The sequence below is a fragment of the Rattus norvegicus genome, chromosome 10 (assembly GCF_036323735.1).
Source record: "Rattus norvegicus strain BN/NHsdMcwi chromosome 10, GRCr8, whole genome shotgun sequence".
In the NCBI taxonomy this organism is placed as follows: domain Eukaryota; kingdom Metazoa; phylum Chordata; class Mammalia; order Rodentia; family Muridae; genus Rattus; species Rattus norvegicus.
Genome location: NC_086028.1, coordinates 86,238,185 through 86,265,086, shown reverse-complemented (window position 1 = coordinate 86,265,086; position 26,902 = coordinate 86,238,185). Strand labels below are relative to the sequence as shown.

At 45.9% G+C, this 26,902-nt stretch overlaps 1 protein-coding gene across 6 annotated transcripts in view; it reads left to right on the top strand.

Moving 5' to 3' along the window:
• The window catches only part of Stat5b (signal transducer and activator of transcription 5B), a 71,031-nt gene that overhangs the window by 11,092 nt on the left and 33,037 nt on the right, over window positions 1-26,902 (top strand). For 2 of the 6 annotated variants that reach the window (XM_039085260.2, XM_039085256.2), the window contains exon 1: window positions 13,113-18,110. The exons of 1 other annotated variant lie outside the window; for it this stretch is intronic. In XM_039085260.2, the coding sequence (XP_038941188.1) occupies window positions 18,066-18,110 (45 nt within the window). In that variant the 5' untranslated portion in view covers window positions 13,113-18,065. Of the gene's footprint in view, window positions 1-13,112; window positions 18,115-25,766; window positions 25,936-26,902 lie in introns of those variants that run through there. 3 more of the 6 variants (XM_039085258.1, XM_039085259.2, XM_039085257.2) reach the window with 3 other exon arrangements.

Sequence of the window (26,902 nt, the reverse complement as noted above, 5' to 3'; positions counted from 1 at the left end):
TGGCAGTGAGTGTCCCTTAATTCAATCCACATTGGTTTGTTTGTGACTTTGTGCGTGAAGACACGTTTTAACATCTGAAGAATTACAGAAGAGAACTAAGAATAAGTTACAAGGTGATGTTGCTAGAGGATTCTGGAGCACAGCTGTTTCAGGCTTATCATGCATGGAACGACCACGGTGGCAACTGTATGAAAATACCTTCGAGCCTAGCACGTCTATTTATTTCACATAAAGTGATTAGACGTCTGCCTTATCTTGGGTTGTGCTTTGTAATTTACTATAATGGAATTTGCTATCCTGGAATTTTATTTTAACCCAATTTGGGCAATAGTAAAATAAATATAGCATTCATTCCTTTTAGTGACACGTGTGTGTGTGTGTGTGTGTGTGTGTGTGTGTGTGTGTGTGTCCAGGATGATTAAAATTCATGAAAACAAATATTTTTATGTTAAAGACTCAGATTACTTTACTTTTTATTTCGTTTGTTTTTGAGACAGGATCTCACTATAGAGCCCTGGTTGGCCTGAAATTTGCTACATAGACCAGGCTGGCCTCCAACTCATAGAGATCCACCTGTTAATGCCTCTTGCTCGTGTTTAAAGAAAAAGCAAAACCAGAGGCACTGATAGTGACTTGCGGGGGCTGAGGGGGTTGTTTTTATTACCTCTTACCTCATCTGCCTTTAAAAATACACTTTCCTCATTTAAATCAAAATTGTGTTCTCTTGTGGGGTGTGGTGACCCACACCTTTAATCCGTTTACCAGAGTCAGAGTCAGGTCTGTGAGTTTGAGTCCAGCCTGGAATACACAGTAAGTTTTAGGCCAATGAGGGCTACACGGCGAGACACTGTCTGAGGCAATAAAATGCACTAAATATTAAGCTTTCTTCGTGTTCAGCTCATTGATCACTGCTATTTCTGTTGGGCTCTTGGTTTATCAATAGGATATCAGAGGATAACCAGGTAGAACGATTTCTTTTTTCCCTCGTAAGTATCAGAGTCGTTTTCACCCGACCACAGGAAGTTTTAGAAATCCGTACAAATTCAGGGCCTCAAGCTTGACATGATACCAGCAAATTTTAGAGTATATTTCAAAATTAATACAAAAGCGATATGCTGCTGTCTTCACTTAGAACTAAGTACTTGACCCTGTCCTAGTATTTATTTGACTTTGTGAACTTAAATAGCAAGTCTTTTTCTCAAGTCTGTATGTTTTAAGGTTATCTCCAATTAAGGAGTTCAAATGTGCATAAGAGTCAAGAGAAAATTAAAAAACAAATACAAAAACAAGAAAGCTAATTTGGAGGCAGGGCACGGTGTGGCACCTGCGTTTAATCCAAGCACTCAGGAGGCGAGGGCAGGCAGGAACTGTGTGTCCGAATCCAGCCTCAACCACACATAGCAAGCTCCAGGCAACATAGTGAGTGAGACCCTGTCTCAAACAGAAGATGTGATGGGAGGCAGGGGGAGGTGGTGCTGAAGAGATGGCTCAGTGGCTGCTCTTCCCGAAGGACCCAGGTCTGATTCCCAGCACCCACATGACAGCTCACTAACTGGTCTGGAACTCCAGTTCCATGGAATCCAGTGCCCTCTTCTGGCCTTTGTGGGCACTGCAAGCATATAGTGTGCGGCTACACATGCCAGCCAAACACCCAGACTCATAAACTATTTTACACATATCCGTAATTTCTAAAAAGCCAAACCCTAATTGGGGAAGCTAATTCTAAAATTTTTCCTTATAATTCTTTAGTCTGGTTTTTTGTCTGCTCGCTGCTGTGGACCTTTTGAGGGGATCTGCGTGTGTGTGAGTGTGTTGACCTTGTTTATAAAATGAGCAAAGAGACTTATCCCTAAATCTTTTGTTAATTGTGTTATCAGGCAAAGTACAGCTTAGAACCAAGTAAATGTTTGTGACCCAGTGAATGACTGGGCCCTGTAATCACATTTGCTTTTTAAGGTCAAAGTAGGCGGCAAGTTGACCCATTAAACTATATAACCCAAAGGTTTCAACTGTCTGAGAACTGGGGCGGGGTTTTCAAGATTCTAATGAGAGTATTAATCGTCCCGATCCAGTAAAATACACAGAAAACTTTAACCTGAAGCCTAAGGGCTTCATAGACTCAGGGTGGGATCTGACAGGGGCAGCTAACGGAGCTCAGGGGTATAAGAAACAGTGATCCTGTCCAAATGTGTGCTTAAAACAGACCTCCAGTTTGGTTTTACTTGGGGCTCAGGAGAGAAGAAAGATCCCGGAGAAGCCCATAGCTGTTCTGCGTTTTAAAGATTTGTACTCCATGATGTATCTCTACCGCACCAGTATTTAGCCCACGAGTAAATGACACGATAAATAGTAATTAATACATGTTTAGCTTGTCTCCAGTTTTTCAGTTTGATGAGCGTTGTAGAGGGGACTTAGCTTAAGTCTTTTTTTTTTCACCCCCCGTCAGACTGTTCTCCTTACTGAAAGTTCTAGAATGGAGTTGCTGAATCACTTGCATAAAAAGAAACAAACTTTCCCTATTAATGGATGCATACTGAGGTGTCTCCATGTCCATAAGCGAGCGTCAAAGAAGCCTCTGCAGCAGAGGCAAGCTTTTGGTTTCTGGCAAGGCTGGTTGTTGCTTTCCGGAGTCCGTTTTCTTCCTTCGATGTTGTTTTCCTGTCTGTATTGATCATTGGATCAAACTATTCCCAATGCTCTTTTTAAAAATCTTATCTTGTGTGTTTTTTCTTCCTTTTTTTGTCATTTAATTTTATATAAAATGCTAAAATTTTATGCCGTCTGGTTTAATTCTTTCTCGTCTGGTTATGAAGACATACTTATTTTAAAAAATCCCTCCAAGAAGCTATAAAACTTTATATTTGCATTAAAAAATACTTGGGGGTGGTAAGATAGCAGGTAAGAGCAATGGACACAAAAGCTTAAAACCCAGACTTCAGTCGCTCATGGTGGTGGAAGAGGAGTACAGGCTCCTGTGGGCCGTCCTCTGATTTCCACACGCACCCACTGCGTATGTGTGCCGTATGGCATATGTGTGCACATGCGTGCACGAATACAACATCTACCTACAGTCCTCCGCTCTACCAACTGAGCTATTGAAGGGAGGTATAATGCGTGCACGAATACAAACAAGCTTTCGTTCTTGGTGAGGAGCTGGAGAGGACCTTGAGTTCTGTCCCCAGCACCCGAGTCAGGTGGCTCACAACTGCCTGTAACTCCAGCTCCAAGGGGATCTGATCTGAACCCCACAACACATAAACATACTTAGAAATAAAATAATAGCAAAACATTTTTATTCTACTTTTCTAATTACTATATAAGAAGTGGGAGGAAATTAGTACTGTTTTTCCTTAATGACAGTAACAAATATGTATATATACATACATAGAATATATATAATTTTTGAGACAAGGTCTTACTAGAGAGCTGTGGTTGGTCTGTAACTCACTTGTAGACCAGGCTGGCCTTGAACCCATGGAGGTCCTTCTACCTTTATTTCTCAGGTGCTGGGATTAAAGCTATGTCCCACCACACCCAGTCCAATAATTAATATCTTGAGACTCACCGTGTGCCAGGTGCTTTGCAAATATGTTACATGGGCTGACGCTTTTGACTTACAGTTATTCCAAATGACTTGACAATTAACTCAAAAAAAAAAAAAGAAAACCTATTATTTTTCCTACCCTTTCTGGTGTATCAGTACATTTTCACCATATATCAAGTCTTTATACGTGTATATCAAGTCTTTATACGTGTTCAAATCTGCTCCTAGTTCAGCTGTGTGTCCAGGTGTGTCAAAACTACTAAATGTTTTATTTGGATTGTTATATTCTTTTCAGAGACTGATGTCTATTAGAGTGGCCCATTCTCTTTGGAATATGCACTAAAGAAAGTTTTTTTTTTTTCTTTGAGACAATGTAGCCCTGGCTGCCTGGACCTCTCTAGGTAGATCAGGCTAGCCTTAAACTCACAGAGAACCACCTGCTTCCACCAGTGCTCGAACTAAAGGTGTGCATACACCACGCCCAGGACTGGGATAGATTTTTTGTTTTTAAGAGTCAAGATGACTTGACATTCTTTGGGTTTTGTTTGTTTGTTTGTTTGTTTGTTTGTTTTTGTTGTTTTTTTTTTTTCGGAGCTGAGGACGAACCCAGGGCCTTGCACTTGCTAGGCAAACGCTCTACCACTGAGCTAAATCCCCAACCCCTTGACATTCTTTGAAGGGATGCTGGCCACTTACAGCTCACCAGATAAATGAACTGCTAGGCCGGGCATGGTGATGCACACCTGTAATTCCAGCACTCAGGAAGCTGAGGCAGGAGGCTAATGAATTTCAGACCAGCTGAGCTGCATAGCAAGACTCTATCTCAAACAAGTTTTTTTTTTCTTTTTAAGTTTTGCTAGAATCATAGACACATTTCCATAGAGACTATGTAACAAAACAGTAATTTTCAAAAATAGTATCTGCACTTTGAACTCAAACACTGTAATTTCATTCTACTGTTTCAGTAAATACAGGAAAAGGTCTGCAGAACAGCTCTGAAGGTTTTCTCCCAAGCGAAACGTAGACTGAAGTTTCAATGTTAAGGGTGGGTGAGGTTTGGGTGAACCAGAAAACTACAAGCACTGGGTGCATAGGAGTATAAAATATTTATGTTCTAAACTAGTCCTGCCTGCTAAAGATAGAAGAATGTATCTGTGGCAAGTGTAATCGTTTAGTAGTCGTCATCTTTTTTTTTTCTTTTTTTCGGAGCTGGGGACCGAACCCAGAGCCTTGTGCTTTCTAGGCAAGCGCTTTACCACTGAGCCAAATCCCCAACCCCAGTAGTCATCATCTTAAACAGTAAAACAACAAAACCAGGCACACTTTACAAGCTGGTTGTGGTAGTGCACATCTGTAATCCTAGCACTCAAGAGGCTGAGGCAGGAGGATCACCGCTAGTTTGAAGCCAGCAGGACAACGGAGTGAAACATTGTCTCAGAAAGACAAAAGCCACCACCAACAAAAACCACCTAACATTAGCATGTAACCCAAAATATAAACGTGTCAGCAAGTAATCAATATGGAAATGATCGTGAAGTATTTTATTTAATTTTTTTATACTTAGCTCAGAAATTCGTGTGTATTTTACCCATATATAGTATCTCAATTGATGTGTAAAGCTTTAAACTGTTGAAAATTCATAAAACTTTTTTTTTTTTTTTGGCTTTTCAAGACCGATTTCTCTGTGTAGACCTGGGTGTCCTGGAACTCACTCTGTAGACCAGGCTGGCCTTGAATTCAGATCCACCTGCCTCTACCTCCCAAGTGCTGGCCTTAAAAGGCACGCGTCGTCTCGTCTGGCAAGATTTCATAAAACTTTTCTTCTTGGTAAAGTAGATCCACATATTCACTCAATTTATTTCCAATAACTGAACTGAACATGATTTTTTTTTTTTCGTTTGTTGTAGGGAAAATGGGAAGTTGTTGACACAGGGTCTCGTGTAGCCCAGGCTGGCCTGGAACTCCCTATGTAGCCATAAGGATATATTCATTCTTGACTTTCCTACCTTTTGAGCGCTGGATTATATACATGGCTTCCTAGGTTAATTAAAGTGAAATTCAAAAGTCAGTTCCTTAGGGTTTTTTTTTTAAAGATTTATTTATTATATATAAGTACACTGTCACTGTCTTCAGACACACCAGGAGAGGGCATCAGATCGCATTACAGATGGTTGTGAGCCACCATGTGGCTGCTGGGATTTGAACTCAGGACCTCTGAAAGAGCAGCCAGTGCTCTTAGCCGCTGAGCCATCCCTCCAGCCCCAGTTCCTCAGTTTTAAGTGCTTAGTTTACAGCATATGCAGCTTGTAGTGGACAAGGCAGTCTGAACCCTAGTTCAGAAGTACATCAGTGTCCCTTTACCCGAGGATCCACTTTTCTGAGATTTCTGTTCCCCATAATCAACTGTAGTCTAAAAAATAATACATAGAAAATTCCAGAAAAAAAAAATCCATGCTTGAGTTGCACACTGTTCTCAGGATCATGAGCTCTCACACTGTGCGGTGTGTCTCACCTGGGCCTGACACATCCTTCTGTCCAGAGGATTTATGACAACATGCCAACTGCTGGCTAGTCACTGTTAGCTGGTCTTCGTCCTCAGATCAAGCCTTGAGGTATTTCGAAGCTTGCATTTAGCAACCCATTCCCAGCCGCTTCATGTGCCTCCATCCATCCCAGTGCCTACACCAGCCACACCAGCATCCCGTGGGTGACCCTACAGAAGAATGGGAGAACAGTGCAGTAAGCAACTCAAAGAGAAGAGTGATCTCACTTTCATAACTGTGTTATGATTACTCTGGTTCATGATTTATTATTCGTTTCTATGGCTGTGAAGGAATACCACAACCAAAAACACCTTGGGGAGGAAGGGTTTATTTCAGCGTATAGTTCTATATCAAAGTCCACCATTGAAGGAAGTCGGGGCACGGACTCAAGGTGGGAACCTGGAGGCAAGAACTGAAGCAGAGGCCATGGAGAAACACTGCACACCGGCTTGCTCCTCATGGCATGCTCAACCTGCTTTCCTAGACAACCCAGGACCACCTGTCCAGGGCTTGCACCACCCACAATAGGCAGCCCCCCCATCAAGCTCAAATTAAGAAAATGCCCTATAGGGTTGTCTACAAGCTAATTTCTATTTTATGTATATTCATATTTATTTTGGGGTTTCTTTGTGTAGCCCTGGCTGTCCTGGAACTCACTTTGTAGACCAGGCTGGCCTCGAACTCAGAGATCCACCTGCTTCTGCCTCCGGAGGGCTGGGATTAAAGGCATGCGCCGCTTGCCTACAGACTAATCTTTAATGTAGCCATAGGGGTGTGTGTATAGAGTAGATACCCAAGAGCAATATGCATTATAGGATTTGGTCCTATCTGAGAGTTTTTTCAGCATCCACAGAGTCTTGGAATGCATCTCCTGAGGATAAGGGACTGCCGACTATAAAATAGGATACAGATTGTCTCCTGGAGCCACTAAGGGATTCCCACCCCAAGACACACAGACTCCCCCAGCTGCAGTCTGGTTTGGAAGCTGTTGTTCCCATTGCCCTGTGAAAGTCCTGTGCTCATCCTCCAAGCTCCGACTGCCCACCTACTTCTGTATGTGTAGATGTGCGTTTGTGTGTGTGTGTGTGTGTGTGTGTGTGTGTGTGTGTGTGTGTCTATGTCTGTGTCATGTCCATCTGTCCATCTGTCTGTCCTCGCTTCTCCCCACCTCAGATTTTGAGACCATGTTTGTCATAGAACTTGGAGCTCACCAGCTTTGCTAGACCGGCCAGCCAGTCAGCCAGCCAGCCCCGGGATCCTGCCTTTGCCTTCCCAGGGCAAGGACTGATCACAGGAGTGTTCCTTCAGTCTGCCTTTCTCGTGGCTGCTGGGGACTGAACTCAGATTCTGGTGGGGCCCTCCCCTCTTAGGAGCAGAGAAGCTCGGTTAGGGCGGAGATGGGAACACAGCGGATGTGGGGATTCCTTTCTTATTCCCAGTATTCCGTCAGGAAGTTCTAGTATCATTTTCCCTCTGGAAGTAAAACTTGTGGGCGTGCTGGCACACATCTCTCATATCGCAGTTGCGGGGAGCAGACCACCTGAGTTTGATCCCCAGAACCCACAGAGTGGAAGGAGCAAACCTAGTCCTAAAATTAACCGCTGCCCTCCACACATGGGCTGTCGGACAGAGGCACCCCTCCACAAAAGATTTTTACATTGTAATTTAAAATGTAAGGTAAAGCCCTAAAGCATAAGGTACCTGGGGCTTTTTTGGTTTGCAAGCGACCAGAGTTCATCAGGCGTTCCCCTAGAAATCTTCCTCCTGTTTCTGATGTGGGGAAGTGTTCCGTATTCCGAAGAGAATATGTATGTGCAGATGAACTTTTTTTTTTTTTTTTTTCGGAGCTGGGGATCGAACCCAGGGCCTTGCGCTTGCCAGGCAAGCGCTCTACCACTGAGCTAAATCCCCAGCCCCTCAGATGAACTTTAGAAGGTTGTTCCATCCGTGAGGAGACTGGGCAGGGGGCAGGAGGACCCAGGGAATGGGTGATTTTGCTCCAGCTTTTGAGCAGGGTCTGATGTGCCCACCAGAGCCGTCTCTAGTCGTCCACAAGCCTCCACTCTGAGACCGAAACGGCCATCCTGTTTCAGACGTGCCTCGTTGTCAAATGACTTCTAGGCAGCTGGGAGGTTTGCTATTTTTGTTTGGTTACAGGATGTGTTCCTGTACATTGTTTTGGTTTGCTTTCTTGCTTGTCTTTGTGAAACTGAGTTTGCGGAGAAAAACAAAACCGTGCCCATGTTTTGAACTCAGCCTCTATTCACGAGGCTCGTAAAGTTGAGGCTCAAGGGCTGGCGAGACAGCTCAGCAGGTAAAGGGCACTTGCTGGTAGAGCGTGCAGGCCTGAGCTTCATCCCTGAGAGAACTGACTCTCCCAGAGTTGTCCTCTGACCTCCACAGGGGCGCTGCATGCCCTCTCACACACATCATGAATATACACAGCAATAAAAATAATAATTCTGTAGAAGTTGACGTTTGAAACTCCAGATCTAGTTACAAGTGAAGAATTGGTTATCTCCAGAGATTTTTTTTTCCCCCTTCAGTCGATTTAGTTTGGGGAACTACTAAGGGGAAGGCTGTGGTTTTCAGTGAAGTGATGAGAGGTATTCTCTCTAAGCTGCTCTGAGGTAGCTGCTGTCTCCAAGCAGGTCTGAAAACCTGACCAGAGCTTCAGGACTCACTGCAGAGCCGTTGGCCTGCAGGTGGTGCCGAGACCTGCCTCTCCATCTCTCAGCCTACCTCCTACTTGGAGCATCTGGTTGGGTTTTGTTTTGTTTTTGACGTAGGGTCTCAGGATGCTCCTCAAGCCCCCCTTGAACCTGGGAGCTTTCTGATTGTCTCCTCTCTGCCTCCCAAGTCCTGGGGTTACAGGCATGTGTCCCTAATCTGGACCTGCTTTGACTATCCTGACAATCTTTTGAGACTCCCTAGTACTGAAAGGAACCTTTTGAAGAAATGCCACTTTGTCACTCGGAATGTGGCCTCATACCTAAGCCAAATTTGTGGGTCATTAAAATGTCAAATAAAGTACTCATTAGCTTTTACTGCAGAGTGAGCTTTGAGCTGCTGCTTATTTTAGTGCAGTGCCAAAGTAAGTTCGTTGTGATGTTGAGAATACCTTGGTGCAATTTAGTACGTGTGATTTACCCCTCCATATAAAGCGAGGGACGGGGCTGGGGAGACGGCTCAGCTGGTGAAGGTGCCTGCTCCCATCCCTGTCACTCTGAGTCCAGTCGCCAGAACCTGCATGGTAAAAAAGGGAAACTGACTTCCCGAGGTTGTCAGCTGACCTCCAAATGGGAACGTTGGTACTCGCCCCCCCAAATATATACAAACAGTGCAAAATCACTAATAACGAGGGATTATTTCCATAAGTAGGGGAAACACCTTCTCCCAAATATATAATCAGAACATAATTTAGAATCTTGAAATCATTTCCTTCAAGATAGAAGTTTAAGCGCCTGTGTGAATGTTGTCATGGTCCAAGGTAACCGATATTTTTCTTTAAAGTTTATTATGTGATTCTTCAACAATGCCAAGTTGAGAAACAAGTGGTCATTTTCAAGTGTTTCACTCATTTTCGTTATATTCACTTTTGTTACATGTTACATGTTAATATACATTTGTTGCCTTAGTAGTGTTTGACCTATATTCCCCCCCCCCCCCCCCGAGGGGAGAAGAAACTGCCTGAGCCTGTACTGCTCCCTTGTGTGCAGGTCCTTCAGTCTTACGGAATTTAACTCCATGCTTGGTAGGGATTAATCTGCAGATCCTGTTTGAAAGAGGATTTGGTTTGACTGTGTCAAGTTTTCCTGCAAGTAAAAACTACATCGTTGAAAAGAGCTGGACTCGGTCTACACTGTGCTGTCCCTGCTTGACCCCGATTTGTTTGGCACATAAAGACGATCAGCCTTTGGCAGTGGGGAACAGATGTCCTGATTTGATCAGAAATTGCTTGCACGAGTTTGCCACTTCCCCAAAGTCAGTAATCCCTGTTGACCTGATAATTTTTTTTTGACAGATTGTGAAAACTATTTTCCAAATACTGGTTTGGATAGGCACACCCTGTTGCTCACCTGTGAGATTTTAAAGCCAGTTGGCATCCTTCCCCCTGCCCTCAGCAGAAATAGAAGAAAATGGAAAACAAGATCAGGAAATAGCACAGGCACAACTGAGGTCTGCACAGCTTCTAAGCGTTTAATATGAGATACTAGAGTCCAAGTCTGGGGGAATGTACGTTTGCTGTGGTCATCACTGTGTGTTGTGATCTGTAAGTGAGCCTGGCAGGTAACGGGAGCCCAGGAAATACCTTGCGTTTCTGTAAGAGGTTTGCTCCAGTTCTGTCCATTAACGGCAAGCAGATGCTCATCTTGGAAGATCACCGTTGATGGTGGAATACCTGATTCCACTGATCCCCTTCAGCCTCAGCATAGCTGGCATATCCAGAGAGCATGGACTCTCGGGAAGACGTGCCCTTTTCTAGAAACTCAAGAGGCACGGAAGCACTTGGCCTCCTTTAGATTTCAGTGTTAAAACGGGAGGAGTGTTTACTAGATAAAACTGCTCCCTTGTTTTAAAAATTGAAACAATACTTAATAAAACATGCTATTTAAGTGTTTTAGGAGGCCGGCAGACACAGGGAGACTGTGCTCTGTACTGTACATGGAACCTAGGGTGTCACATGTGTTAGACTGGTTGTCACCAAGCTTCTACATCCCCAGCCCTGACTTTAGCCATTTTCAAGTGTACCAGTTCAGTGGCACTAAGGACACACACATTGTGCAATCCCTGTCATCCAAAACGAAAATTGTTCGTTAAAGAATAACTCTCCATCTGCCCCTCATCCCAGCCACCACCAGCCTCCTGTGTGCGTGATCCGGACTCTTCCGTGTACCTCACGTAAGTGGAGTCACAGTAATTGTCCCTGTGTCTTGCTAGCCTCTCTCTCCTTCCCTCCTTGGAGATCTGGCAGCCCTCTCCTCCTGGTAATCTAGTTCTTCCCGCTTTGTGCCCGGACCTAGGCAGAGATGGCATGCACAGTCAGGATCCAGAGACAAGTTAAAGCAGCCGCTCGTGGCATACCGCTAGGGGGGTATTAAACCTTTGAAGCTGTGATTCCTAATCAGGATGTCTGCTGGCCCATCTCCTCCAGGTCTTGCTGATAAGCCTGCGCCGACAGTAATATTAGAGATTAGTCTTTCTCCATGTTTCATAAAACAAATTGTTCTTCTTTAAACTTGATTATGGGCTGGAAATTTATCAGTACATTGATGTAATTGCTTATACAGATATTTAGCATTCTGCACACAAGGAGCCTCTGTGACAGAAGAGGGTTTGATGGCGGCCCCACCGTGAAGTCGTGGTTATGCCTGAAGTCAAGCCCTTCCTTGCTTGTTGTTTCTCTGCCTCCCCGCGACCCCAGTCTTAGCTACATTTCCTTACTTCTCTTCCCTCCCCTTTGCCCTCCCTCCTCTTCTTTCTCTTCTCTCCTCCTCTTTTTCCTTCTTGCTCATTCTGATGTTGGAGTAGCTGATACAGAAGCAACCGGATCCTCTCTGTCCCTCTAGTAGCCCACCTTAAAGGAGAGAGACGGGGAGAGTCCGGAGTGTGAAGGTGAAGGCAGGGGAGGCTATAATGTTCTTGGGCTGTAACAAGGAGGGAAGGAGACGGCCTTGAAGAATGATTTGAAAAGTTATCTGTGCGCCAAGTGCACTCAGGGATGGAGGCAAGGGATGATTAGGAGTTCAAGATTAGCCTTCACTACGTAACATGTTCAAAGCCACCCTGTTCGACATGGGATCCTGACTCAAAAACACTTTTTTTTTTTAAAAAAAAAAATCTGAGTTTAACTTTGAAATAGAATCTTGTTTGCTTTGGTGCTGGGGATGAAGCCCAGGGCCTTGTCCTCTACCACTGAGCTACACCTCAGCTTCTGTTTCTGAACTTGTGTGTGTGTGTGTGTGTGTGTGTAAGTGTGTGTGTGTACAAGTGCATGTGTGTGTGTGGTGTGTGTGTGTACAAGTGCATGTGTGTGTGTGGTGTGTGTATGTACAAGTGCGTGTGTGTGTGTGTGTGTGTGTGTGTGGTGTGTGTGTGTGTGTGTACAAGTGCATGTGTGTGTGCCTGTGTGGAAGGCATAGACCAATCTCAGTTGTTTCTCAGGAGTTGTCCATCTTCTTTTCCTTCTCGTGTGTGTGTGTGTGTGTGTGTGTGTGTGTGTGTGAGCGCGCGCGCTCGCGCACATATGTGTGCATGTGTATGCGTATGTAAAGACGGGAGGCTTTTGTCAAGAATCATTCTTGATTGTTCTTCCACCTTAATCACTGAGACAGGATTTCTCATTGAACCCAGAGCATGAAGATACATCAAGTCCCACTGGCTAGTTTGCCCCGGGGACCCCATCTCCATCTCCCAAGGCTAGAATTACACATGGCCCCTATGCCACTGGACATTTATATGGGTTTTGGGGATACGGACTCAAGTCCTCTCTTTTGTGTGGCCAACACTAACCATTGGGCAAACTCCCAGACTGTTGATTGAGACAGGGACTCTCACTGGCCAGAAAGCCTCGGGGATCCACCTGTGTCCACCCCAGTCCCCCATGGCTGGCATTCTAGGCATGGCTTTTTATATGAGTGCTATATGGGTGCTGGGACTCAAGCTCAGGTCCCTGTGCTCGTTCAGAAGGAAGCTGTCTCCTCAGCCTCTGACTCTTTTTTTCCCCAGATTTATTTAATTTTGTGTGTATAAATGGTTTTTGCCTGCAGCTATGTCTGTGTGCCCGGTGCCCATGGAAGCCAGAAGAGGGCATGGGGTCCCCAGAACTGGAATTAAGATGGTTGCAATCTATTATGTGGGTGCTCTGCAAGACCCACAAGTGCTCTGAACCGCTGAGCTTTTTGTCCTCCGGCCCCTGGCTCAACCGGAGCTCTGAACGTAAGCTGTACCACAGTGCCTTCTTCTCTGCGTCCTCTGTTCATTTGCATCAGGTGGAGCCATATTGCCAGCCTTGGTTCCGTGTCTCAACCTGTAAAACATCAGGCCAACAGCTCAGTTCCATCCAGAATCATAAATATTTCAGCTGGAAGCCAACGAAATGGGAAGTGCTCCCTTACCGTTCCATTTTTATGGGTGTTTACAAACACGGGGGCTGAGGTACCAAAGCTAGAGAACCCGACAGCGAACACTTAGCCACACTCGGGTCATCCCGGAACGGTGGAAATCGCAGTAGGAGCTCAGCGGCACTGGTACCCTGGGAGCATCCTCCCACCCTTCCTGTTTAAAGAGGAACTGGCATCCGTAGCCGTTATCGTCCCACCCCCACCTCTCCCAGATTTAGAGTGCGTGTGTGTGTGTGTGTGTGTGTGTGTATGAAGTTTACCAGCCACAAATAGGTTCTGTTTCCCACTCCTTGTTCTAGGGCCCTCTTTCAGTTCAATATGCTTTCATTGGCATCTCCTTTGGTGTTCTTTACAGCAGTAGCTAATTAGTGACAGCTTCTGAGCAAGCAGCTTGTCATTTTTGGCAGGGACAGGGGACACCCATAGCTAAGTTTGCCATACTCCATGGAAATACATCTCGAATTCTAAAAGGCGTCTGTAGTCAAAAGGTGGCTGTTCCTACCGAAATATCTCAAGCTGGCACCGTGTCCTAGAGATGAACAACTCTCGGGAGGGTGGGGTTGGGGGAGAATAACACAGGTTCTGTGTGTGACAGGCACCGCTGTGAGCCCTGAGTCATCCTCCGAACCTTAATCTGCACCGGGGATGTCAGACCTCATCGTGTTGTTTTGGTGCGGTAATAAATCTCTCCGGGTGGCATTTAGTGGCAAGCATGGTAGCTGAAGGAGTGTGCTGTTGCTGTTGGCGAAATGCTGTGCCTTCCGTTTTTACTCAGCTTCTTTCTCACAGTGTCATTAAAGGGAGCAGTTTAGTTTGCTTGGAGACAAAGGGAATTTTCTTGAGGCTTCGAGCACAGAACAGCGTTCTCACAACCCATGTGGTTCTTCCCTTTGGAGTCGCCGCCGTGAGGTGTTAGCTCTATTTTCCAAACCCGTCACGATGTTTACGGATGGTCTGTCTGTTGATTAACACTAGCAATGAGTCAAAACCTCCGTCACGGTTTCTATAAAATGTGATTCACTCCCATTACTCCTCTAATAAGGATTCAAATAATGTGTTAAAAATAACACATTGAAGGAAATAATTGGCCTGCCGGCTATTCCTCCCAATTTGGTTCCCTCTGTAACATGGAGACCTACTGAAATGCTGTATAATACTCAATTACCAAATACCTACCATGTACCAGGCAGAGTGCGGGCCAAATTGTAACCCTAGAGAGGTAGTGCAGTCTGTCTTTTCAAAGTGAGGTGCTCAAAATGACGAGAGACACAACATTGTTGTGTTCTTTTCCTCACTGAGGTGTGAAACTGTACAAGGGACCACCTTTCTTAGGAGCTCGAGATTGTCAGATGTCCTTGTTCTCAGTTTCCCCCTTGATAGGCCATGCATAAGGTAAAATCCAGACGTTGACTACCATTATGTGCTTCTCTGTAGCATGGCTTGGTGAACCCTGAGGATTTCTGGCCTTCAACTCATATTTAAAGCACACCGACATAGCAACACAGTTATTTCTACCGTCAGGTGCACCAGCCTTGGGTAAATGGATGTAAATTATTGCTATCGTGTGACCAGTTTCCCAGGCGATGCCCAGCTTCAGCCCTACCATGGCTCCCTAGGGGGTCAGTCCTATCCTGTGCCCCCCATAGTTGGTGGGGTGTCCCTTTATAAAAACCAGAGCTGAGCAGGATGTGCCCAGTGTTGGTCATGAGTAACAGTCCAGCCGGCTGGCATCCTAGCACACCTCACCGCTCATTTTGACCCAGGAGCTGTCAGGACCGAGGTATTAACCCCACCAGAGAGCTATCCTCTCTCTCAGGATGGTCCTCCCCTGTTTACCTCCACAACCCCAAGCTTTTAGCTGACTTCTGATTGGCTCAGAAGGATAAAGATGCACCACACCCTCCCATGGCTTCCTTCAGTTGTGCTTGAAGGCTTCCAGAAAGATCTGATTTAAAGCTTTCTTTTGGGTTGTGTCTGTTTGGAAGTTGCACTCTGGCATAATTTATTCTGTAGACTTTACGGTAAAACAGCCTCGAGACAAAGATACGCTTCCGAAAGAACTACTTTGGCTAAATGAGGAATTTTTTAATTAAAAAAAAAATGGCGTACATACATGTGTATGCCGTGAATGAGTGGATGTCAAAGAACGACTGTAAGAATCGGTTTCCTGTCTCCACCGTGTGGGTCCCAGGAATCAAACTCAGGTTGTCAGGTTGGTGGCAAGTGCCTTTACTCACTGACTCAAGTCGATGGCCATTAACTAAGCGACAATTTTAATGAGCAAAGAGGTGAGGCCGAGCGCATGCTCTCTGAAAGTGCGAAGCCTCCTAGGGAATCTGAGAGCCCTAACACTTAAGCCCGTTGCCTTGTGGCATTGTGGCCCTATTAGAGCCACCTCAGGTGTCCTTGAGAGATGTATTAAGGACACATGCAGAGCACTCAGAGGTGTGTGACATGTGGCAATAGCTCCTTGATACTTTTTATTCCTTCTGCTACTGGGACCCACTGCTAGCTTTCTCCCCTGCGTGCCAACCCCCCTGCTGCTGTAAAGCAGAGACAGAGTGGAGCGGAAAGTAAGTAGTTTGCTTTGTGTCGACATGAAACAGTTTCTAATTTCTAAGTTGCTGGCTTAATTTAGCATATGTAACAAGTTTCTTCCACCCCAGGAGCTCTCAGTTGTCTTCATCTGGAGCATGTTCTGAGCCTGGGGTTAAGCGCTCCATCATCAAAGCCCAGCTTCTGTGAAGACCGCCTCCCACAAAAGGCCTGGTGTCTCTGTTGCCACCACAACCTGAAAGAGAGTAGTTAGAAACCACACGGAGCTGATGGCATGCCATGTGAGCCTCTCAGAGGGATTCGTCACATGGGTTTTTTTTTTCTTTTCCTGTGTGTGTGTGTGTGTGTGTGTGTGTGTGTGTGTGTGTGTGTGTGTTCATGTGTTCATGTGTTCATGTGTGTGGAGGTCAGAAGACAACTGTGTGTCATTCTTTTTTGTTTGACAAGGTCTTTCCCTGGCCTGGAACCTTCTCAAATAGGCTATATTATCTGGTTAGCAACGGTGTGTCTACCTCTGGTCTTCCCATTACTGGAATTATAAACATTCATCACTATGGGATTGAGGGATTTGAATTTAGGTTCTCAGGCTTCCCAGAAAAGTTCTCTACCGACTGAGTTATCTGTCCAGTCTAGCCCATCACATTTTCTTGCAAGACATATGTAGACAGTTAAAACATTTTTCTTCCTTCTCCTTTGCACTGGGAAGGACCTTACGCTGCCGTCTCTAGGAGAAGCAAATTCGAACTCTCCTATAGTTTGGTGCTCTTTTAATTTACAGAAGTCTGTGCGAGAATACAATACTGTTGGGGTGGGACACTAAAATCTTCAGCGTCATTTTAAGTGTTTGGAATTACTATCTGAAGAAGACTTTACTTGTCTTTTTGCTCATCGGTTTAGTGGTCTTTTCTCCATGTCTAATCTCAGACGTTGCGTGCGCTCTGTGGCCTCTGGGGTTTGGGCATTGCATGCTTGCTGACCATGGTGGATGGCTGGGCTTTCATTTGTTTGTTTTCTCTTAATTTTTAAAATGATTTATTGTTTTTATTTTATGTGCATTGGTATTTTTACCTGCATGTATGTCTGAGTGAGGGTGTTGGATACCCTGAAACTGGAGTTACAGACATTTATGAGCTGCCATGTGGGTGCTGGGAATTGAACCCAGATCCTCTGGAAGAGTAGCTAGTGTTCCAGCCTCACGGCCGTTTTGCCTTCAGTTTGAGAAAAGTCTGACATTTTAATTTTGTCAATCACCTGGAGATTTTAAATGTCACTCTTATCGCCAGATTGCTATCATATTTTTAGATAGAGAGACTTCGGGATTATTCATGTAGGAAACAGGAATGGGGAGGCAAGCATGATAGCTCGTTGGTAAAGGTGCTTGCCACCAAGCATGTTTGATTGCCAGCACGGAAACCGGGAATGGAGAGAACAGGAGAGAACAGACTCTGTCCACTGACTGCCACACATATGCCATGACACACATGCAACACACACAAAACATACAAAAGAAATAAACAATCAAAATCTAAGATGGTTCCTGTCCTTCCCCTCCACCTCCTTCCAAGTATGCTCTCACTTTGAAGCCAGCAGTTCTTAATGGTGCCCTGCCGTTTAGAAAGCACGAGGCTTCATGTTCTAACTGCTCTCAACTTAGGCAGCCCAGACCCTTTGGTGGCAGAGGTTGTGGGTCTCCATTTGTTTGTTTTTCTTGGGAGCTTTACTGGAAACAAAGTGTGATTGCGTCCTGGCTGCAGAGGGGAAGTTGGCGAGAACTCGCAGCTTTCTGTTTGGTCTGTCTGAAGCAGCTGACCTTTTGGAAGGAAATCGCTGCTCTTTGCTTCTTCCTGTAACATCGCAGCCAGTGAACGGTGAGCGACGAGGGTAGAGTTCTGCCTCTAGCCCAGCTGCCCAAGGCACAAGCCTGTAGAAGCAGGAGCCCCCGCACAGCCCCTGGTCACGGTGCTGAGCTGTGTTTAGCTGTGTTAGTCGCTGTGCAGCGAAGGAAGATCTGTGTCCAGAAAAGCAGCTTAGGCAAAAGGTGATTCTGTTTGGTGGCAGAGTCGTCCCAGGGCTAGAAAGGTAGCGAAGGTGGTGGACACCTTACAATCTCAACTCATTCCGTCGTAAATGTCCTGGCAACGACATTGATTCTCCTATCTGGATAACCATTTTTTTTTCCTCTGATGCTGTTTTTTTTTTCCTGGCAAGAAAACATTTTAATTTTCTAAGCAAGAAGCTTTTTTTTTTTCAAATACCATGTCTGTGACCCGAAGTAAAAATGGATGATAATTTGTGTAAATGTGCTCGACCCAGCAATTCGAATCTGCGTGCAAGTCGGGATCGGTAGGTAGGTGTGCCTCTCCGGTGTATTCTCCGTCCGTTTCCTAGATTGACTGTGGGTGGCAAAGACTGCCGGAAGAGTGGATGTACATGAGTGGTACAGGGTGCACTCTTGCGAAGCTGACACTTAGACTGAGGCAGGAGGACAGCCTGGGCTACATAGTTACTTCCAGCCAGCCTGGGCTACATATGGGTTCTTGGCGAAAGCTAAGTTGATAGGAGCCAAGAAGACCTGTTTCTGCCAGTCCCATCAGCCTGTGAGTAGGAGCTAAGTCAGGAGCTAACAGCTGAGGTTTTCTGTTACCTCATCTTGTCCCAGCAGCTTTCCAGAGGCCTTTAGTTGTTGATCCTCACCATCCAAGGCCGTCATGTCAGCCAGATGTGGGCAGGCGTGCGGTTCATGTGCTGGAAGTGTAACTTTTTTTTTTTTTTGAGGGAATTGTTGTGCTGTTCTGAATGGTTTTCTGTGTTTCTCGTTCTGCCCACAGTGGCTGTTAAGTTCTTTGGTCATGCCAAGAGCGAAAAGGGAGCTGGCGGGACGTATAAATAGACCTGGGTTCCACATTCATCTCAGCCATTAGTAATCCTGACCCACTCCTTGAAAACAGATTAAGTTGCTAAGTACCTGAAAGTGATAGGCTTCCATTCCTTTAAAGAAATATTATGACTAAAGTTCCACGGTGTCATGTCCTACTTAAATCAAAGATATCAGTTAGTAATGGAGTGTTGGGAAATACTCTGTGTGTGTGTGTGTAAAAAAATAATAAGTAGTGTGTGAGTGCATGGCTGTATGTGCACATGTATGTGCAGGTGCATGAGTGGGGGACCAGAAGGTGCTGGATCCCTCTGAGATAGAGTTACAGGCGTTTGCCCAGCTTGTTACGTAGGGTCTGGGGTCTGAACGCTGGTCCTCACTGCTACACGCCAGACTCTTAGCCACTGACCCCCTTTCTCCATCCCTCTTTCTGCATTTTTTGTGTCCTTATCATGGGGACTCACCGTGTGGCTCAGACTGGACTTGAACTTGGGATCCAGACACCTGAGACTTCCAGGTGCTGGTATTACAGCCTGTGCTCTTCTGTCTTTGTGCATCCCTTTAAACCTGGTGCCCACGGGATGGTCACCAGCGGAGTGTCCATTGTTACTGAATTTGTATTTTAAGTATTATATCTTGAAAAGCCCAGTTTGTGATATGGGGACGGGAATCAAGCCTATGGCCTCGCTCATGCTCAGACCACACTCCCAAGTTCTCAAGTTTTAGACGCAATTTAATAACCGCAGAAAAGGGATCAGAAGGCTGTTGCCTAATGTAACAGGTACTTACACCCTTTAGACCTTCCTCAGATTATTCTTCAGCCTTCCATACATTCTTGTCTCCAATACACTTACTACATTCTTTTCTTAATCCTTGAAGACGCATTGACATGGTGTTTGGGTTTCATCATGGTTGCTTCTCCGTGTGATTTAGACGGCTCCCTGTCATCCCACAGGTTAACATGCGGCGGCTTCCGCGCTCCCCCATTTCATGTTATTTCCAGTTTCTCCCACAACGTCTCGTACTGTTTAACTAGTGGTTGTCCTTAAGAGTTGACCTAGAACAAAAAACACTCTTCAAAGCAAATTTCCACTAAGTGGAGACAGGACTATAACTCTCAATGGAAAGAGAGAGGCCATGGATTTTTAATGAAGAAAATATTGAGAATGTGTTTCTTATTTTCTGTAACACAGATGCCATTATTTATAGGCTCCAGCAAATGCTCGCCGCCATCTGGAAAACGGTACGGTGGTAACCCTCCTCTAATGGCTGTTCGAGTTGCTTGTTAGGCTTGGACTCGGAGACGGTGCTGTGCAGGGAAGGATGCTGGCATCCTCCTGCCCACCACACACAGCCGGAGAAGCCCAGACTCTCAGCGCTGCTCGGAACCAGTTCCAGGGGAGACGCCAGTCGCCTGCTCAGTGTCCTTATTTGCCTCTTTCCAAATGTTTGCTCTTAATTCTGACTTTGAAAATTAGTAAGTTATTGTCCCCGGGAAGTTGAAAGAACAGGACAGCCAGCCCCAGACAGACTTCACCAACTGCGAACAGTTGTCACATCTGTGTTACCACTCCCACGCACACCACACTTCCCTCCTTTGGAAGGTGAAGATGAAGACGTCGTGACCCCTTAAGCCTTAGAGGCTGGAGTACGCGCACGATGAACTAGGGCATCTCCTGCACAACCTCAATGCCTGCCACGCTCAAGAAATTCAACTCTGACTCGAGGGCTGGCAGTGGGCCCTGGATGGGCAGTAAAGCCGTTGCCTAGCGTGTAGAAGACCACGGGTTGGGACCTGGGCACTGCATAAACACTGCCTGTAACCCATGCCTGTAATCACAGCACTCGGGAGGTAGAGGTGGGAGAATCAGGAGTTCAAGGTCATCCTCTGCTTTATAGCTGACATAAGGCCACCCAAGGCACAATAATATCAAATATATAGGCCATATTTAGCTTCCCTTAATTATCTCAATAATGTCTTAATGTTTAATGATGAGTTTCTGCTTAAAAACAAAGGAAGATTTACCACCCCACCCCCGTGTGTGTGTGTGTGTGTGTGTGTGTGTGTGTGTGTGTGTGTGTGTGTGTGTGTGTAGGGAAGCCGGAAAACTGAGATCAAAGGACAACCTGTAAGAGCGGGTTCTTTCACACTCGGGTCCTAGGGGTTGAACTCAGGTCATGAGGGCTTCGCCATAAGCGCATTACCTGCTGAGCGTTAGCTCTCGGCCCTGCGATTCTGCGTTTAACGTGCTCTGACAGTTATACCTCTGTACAGGTGTCTCCTTCTTTTCTTTTTTTTTTTTCTAAACCAATTCTTTGCTCTGTTTCTTTTGTTTGTTTGTTTGTTGATTTGCTGTTCCTTAGGGCTTACAGTTTGGATTTGTGGGGGTGGAGGTGATAGTGGGGATTAGTTCCGTTCTTGGTTGTTTCTTTTCCTTAAGGTGCGCGGTCCAGGTTGGTGTCACATTTCTCCAGCAGAGCAGCCCCCAACGCTGCGTTCTGCTTCTCAGCTGGGAAGTTCTGGAAAACAGCATGTTTCAGGGGTGTTCTGTCGTCCTCATGGTGGGGTGTGGAGTGGGGGGGAAGGATGGCCTCTAACGGTCTCTGTTGTACGTGAGCTACAGGCACCGGGGCTGATATTTGTTTCTTCCTGATTCTTTGCGATGCATCTCGGCATGTCAAGTCTGAAAATGTATAGTGCCACTCTGCCCTATACATGGTTGGGGTTGTCCAATCCCTCTGTTAGAGTGTTATCCACGAGATTCACCTGCTGATGTACCTTTCCCCTGACACCCCCCAAAAGGTTCAGGGACTCGATAACAGGGTCTTGTGCCTTCTAGGCCAGAGCTCGACCAATGGGCTGTGTCTCCAGCTCCTTTTCTTTTCTTTTCTTTTTTTTTTTTTTTTTTTTGGTTCTTTTTTTTCGGAGCTGGGGACCGAACCCAGGGCCTTGCGCTTCCTAGGTAAGCGCTCTACCACTGAGCTAAATCCCCAGCCCCTCCAGCTCCTTTTCATTCTGTGAATAGCAAGAAGCATGAGAGGGCAAGAACATCCTGTTCCCAGACACTGGCATCGTCATGGCTTTAGCCGCTTTGATGCTTCTTGTCTGAATCTACATATACTCACCCCTGTGTGCAGAAGCCAGAGGTCAATGTCGAGCGCCTTTCTCAACTGCTCTATAGCAGCAGTTCTCAACCTGTGGGTTGCACCCTCTATGGGGGCTGAACGACCCTTTCACAGGGGTCACCTCGGACCATTGGAAAACCCAGATATTTACGTCACAATTCATAACAGTAGCGAAATTACAGTTATGAAGTAGCAACGAAAATAATTTTATGGTTGGGGGGGTCGCCACGACATGAGGAACCGTATTAAAGGGTCACAGCATTAGGAAGGTTGGAGACTGGGTATCTCAGTGAACCTGGAACTTGCCAACTGAGAGCTATGGTGGCCGGTGAGCCCCAGGCATCCTCCGGAATGCCTTCCCAGAACTGGGGTCAGGAGCGCCTGCTGTTCTTTGACACGGGTCCTGAGGTTGTTACTCAGCTCCTAAGGACAGCACCATGAGCACTTTACCAACCACAAGCCGCACCCCACCCCCAGCCCAGCCTACTTTATTTCTGAGCTTATGCACATTTTAATATAAATGTGGTTGTATTTAGGTGAGAAGTTTAAATGTGTGAGGACCCACTGATGTGGGCTTACCTTCTGCACTTAACAAGTAGCCACCCCAACTCCCCACCCTCCTACCCCTTACCTCCTGTCCTTCTCTCCTTTACCGCTTTTCTTCCCAGAGCAGCGGTGACTGGGCTATGATGTGAAGATTTGTGACTGATTGTCTTCCCAGAACGTTATTATCTCTGTTGCCCGGGCAAATTTTTTCCTTGTTTGTTTCTTTGTGGGCCAAACACTTTCACTCCTGTTCCCTTCCCGTGTGCTTACGATTTTTTTTTCTCTCCCCGAAAAGAGGATCTCCTTTCTGGCTGCTCACAAGCTAGTGGTCAGGCCGTCTTGCTTTGTTGTTTTAAAGGGCAGATGGCCTGGTGTTGACCTACTTTTAGATGTGGTCATTTTACTCTAACCTTGCTTGATGTCAGGCCAGTATGAACACAGCCTTATTCATCACTACATTTAATATTTTCTGTCTCTCAAAGTCCTTGTATTCGGTGACCATCACCACTGAATACAGTACTAATGTACTAATGTTGACATTGACAGTGAGACCGACAACATGACCAGAGAGACCTGGCCCCTTATCCTCCTCCCAGGGTCCCTCGGTCCTCAGCGGGTGCCGGGTGGTTTAACAGTTTGCTGTGCTGGCGCCTCGCCTGGAACTTTTCAGATTAGAACCAATGTTTCTCCATTGAGTCCATCTGCCAGCTCTCCCTAGCCTTTGCTGAAACCAGAGTCTCCCAACATCAGGCTTTCTTGTTCTATTTTCCCCTTTCTCTCTAAATTATGAAGTGTGACAATGTGTGCAAAAGTACAGAGGGTGACATGACAACTTACAAGTTCTCAGGACATTGGCAGCTCTGGGCAGTGACCGCAGGGCACAGCACAATCGGGGCCTCTTGGCATTGACAGATGGGGCCATCTTGGTACTGGGATTAAGGGTGTGTACCACCAGGCCTAGCTTTTGTCTCTTTTTCAATTACAGCTTTATTGAGATAGAATCCAGTGTTATAAAATAAACCTTTTTATTTTGTTTGGTGCGCGCGCGTGCGCACACGTGTGTGTGTGTGTGTGTGTGTGTGTGTGTGTGTGTGTGTGTGTGTGTCTGTACCATGGCATGCTTGTGGAGGTCAGAGGACAGCTATTGGGTGTTTGCTCTTCATTCCACTGAGGGTTGCAGGGGTCAAACTCAGGTCATCAGACTTGAATGACAAGTGCTTTTACCTGAGAGCCATTTCTCTGGCTCCATCATCATTCTAAGATGTCCGGAATTCAAAGTCTTCTGAGCATTGTAGACCATTACCACTAATGCGTTTTCCTCACTTCCTCACTTCCCCAAAAGTTGAACCTCACTATTTTCCGTCTCTCTCAATTTGCCTATTGTGAACATGCCATGGATGGATCACAGCATATGCCGTGTGTGTGTGTGTGTGTGTGTGTGTGTGTGTGTGTGTGTGTGTGTATGTGTGTCGGGGCTCATGTAAGCCTAAGCTATTCTCATGCCCCCTTTGTCCTCCAGTTTTCAGTGTCCTTCTGAGTTAGGGGAACAGGACTCACAGTGCCCCTGCCCCACCCTTCCATACGTTCTTGTCTATAAAGTCCTTGTGTCGTGGAAATTAAGAAATCAGAGTATCTGGGACTGGAGAGATGGCTCAGCAGTTAAGAGCACTGGCTGCTCTTCCACAGGTCCCGAGTTCAAGTCCTAGCAACCACTTGGTGGCTCACAACCATCTGTAATGGGATCTATACATAAAAAAGGAAGGAAGGAAGGAAGGAAGGAAGGAAGGAAGGAAGGAAGGAAGGAAGGAAGGAAGGGGGAAAGGAAAGGAAGGAAGGAAGGGAGGGAGGGAGGGAGGGAGGGAGGGAGGGAGGGAGGGAGGGAGGAAAGAAGGAAGGGAGGAGAGTATCAGGGCCAGCAGAATGACTCAGTGGATAATGGTGATTGCCACCAAGCCTGACAACCTGAGTTTGATTCCCCAGCACACACATAGTAGAAGGAAAGAACAAACCCCTACCAGTTGTTCTCTAACTGCCAAATGCAATAAAAGTAAGAAAAAGGATTACCTTATTTCTAAAGGAAGGTGAATTTTATCCTGTGGAACTTTAGTTAAGCAGAGGGATAGCAAGAGCTGGTCATCAGTCAGAGAATTGACTGTGGAAAAGTTTGTTGAGTTTAGTTAAGGTGGGGATGGGGAGTAGGAAGTCCTGTGTGTAAGTGTGAATCGTTGGCCCCTCGGGGGCTGACTACACATACGTACATATGTACACATATAACCCATGCTTCTGACACCCTACGCACACACAGACATATTCTCCTCATTTAGGAAGTTTGAAGCCTGAGGCACAGAGGAATTGGGAGAGCAGGTCTTTTGAAAACCTGTAAGTAGCTGAGCTCAGCGTGGTCTTCAGAACATTAATCTCATGTTCTATCCCCAATCCTACTGGGGATGTAGCCTAGCGCTACAGGGCTCACCTGGCACGTGTGAGGCCCTGGGTTCGAGCTCTGCTGCCACACAGAAAAGAAAAACTCAGCAATTATAGATGTTCCACATAATAAAAACTACATCGGCAAACCATATCTCTCCGTGGGTGTTTTAGACCCTCATCTCTCCTCAAGCCAGAATTCGTTCAGTCTACTGGCAGAGTTTCTCTGGAAGCTTCCAGCAGAGAGAGCCTACTTTCTGCCAGGGTAGTTATAGCAAAACAGTCTCCGGTGTTCTGAAAACCTTCAGAGTAATGGCTTTGTTTGCAAATGCTTATGTTTTGGGCTGGGAGTATATCCTTAGTTAGTAGAGCTCTGACTAACAGGCACAAATTGATCACCAGCACAAAAGTAACAGAACACACCTATAATCTCAGTACACAGGAGGCAGAGTGGGAGGATCTGGCGTTGAACTACATCCTGAGTCCAGTGCCAGGGGCAAGCCTGGGCTACCCAGAGCTGCCCTAAATACACACACACACACACACACACACACACACACACACACACACACACATATATATATATATATATATATATATTTGTTAAAGAAAATGTTTCTGCTAGACTGTTAGCTATTGATACAAAATAACACCTGCCACTTGCATAGGAGGCCTCCCTCCCTTTAGCTTCCAATAAGCCTGAGACATTGTGGTCAGTTACACATTTTGGTTTCTACAAAAAGGTACCTCTGGCCCTTTAACCTTCTCCACCCTTGGATAGGTCCGTGTTCTGGGTCAACATAGGTGCTGGGTGTGTTTAGTGGGTATAGCACTCTGTGTCCAGGCTGAGCCGTTGTGGCTTGCTCTGGAAGGCTGTGAACTCCACAAGTATGACTGCACAGAGCTCGGCTGACTGTCAACCCTGTCCTAAAAATACGATGGTGAATCCATTTCCCAGTGTTTAGAGTGGAGCCCCCCCCCCCCCGTGATGATTTACCAGAGATACAAACCACTTCCTCCCTTGTCAGAGTGTCACGCACTGAGAACTGAGCTGCCAGGTCAAGAAGCAGAGAAGAGCATGCGCGTGGTAGGCCGTCTCCCTGCGTGCCTGCGGGAGGAGTAGCAGCTGGTGGCTGGATAGACGGAAAGTATGGGGACAGGGCCCCTGCTTACACCTGTGTGCAACCTTGTTTCCTGGTGAGTGTGGAGAGTTCCGACGGGCATGGATGGAAAAGGCACTAACTGGACGTTTGGGCGTTTAACCTGATGAGGAGTGGGAACAGTTTTTGTGTGGAGTGAGCTATTTAGCATGTAGGAAGTTACAATGGGAGCTATAGGAAGTTATAACAAGGAGCCATAATGGGTACACAGTAACCTACGTAAGCCTCGAATAGTTTATGTGGATAAAGCCCACAGTTTAAAAGTAACACAAACACGACTGTACTATTGAGTGTGGCTTTTATATTTTTTTTTAATTTTAACGGACACAGACTTTTCATATCTGGGGAAGGGCATGCCCCCTCACATAGTGTGTGATGATGAGATCACCTTACTTGTGAAATCTGTCACTCAGCATTCATCACATGTGTGTGCTGGAAGCCTTCGATTCCTTCTTATCCTCTTGACGGGTAGTGAGCAAAATCCACTCTGGAGCTCTGTTTCCTGTCCCTATTAAAGCACTTTTATGTTGTGAAACTATGCCACATTTATCAAAATAAGGCAATTACCACTTTGTATTTACCAGCTATTACCCTTCAAGTAGTGTGCTATTTAAAAAGAAAAAAATACCATGCCATGCTCAGAATCGGAAAGATAGAAATATTCTGACAAATTCTCAGAGCTCGGCATTCCACTCTTTAATAAAAACTAAGAACAAATAGAAAACCTAAAACGTGCATTGCCCTTATACCACACCCTGCCTGTCCTGGCACAGCTCCGTCCAGTTCTGCTGTTTCTGCAATTTTGTCTTTACAGCTTTTGGAGGCGGGCCCACCTTTACTACCAACACTCAGGAGGTAGAGACAGGGGGATCTTTGTGAGTTCAAGGTTAGCTGGTCTACGTGTTAAGTTGCAGACCAGCCAGGGCTACTGAGTGAGACTGTCTCAAAAAACAAACAAAGGCATTTGGTGTTTTTGCTTTTTGCTTTTTGCTTTTTGTTTTTTG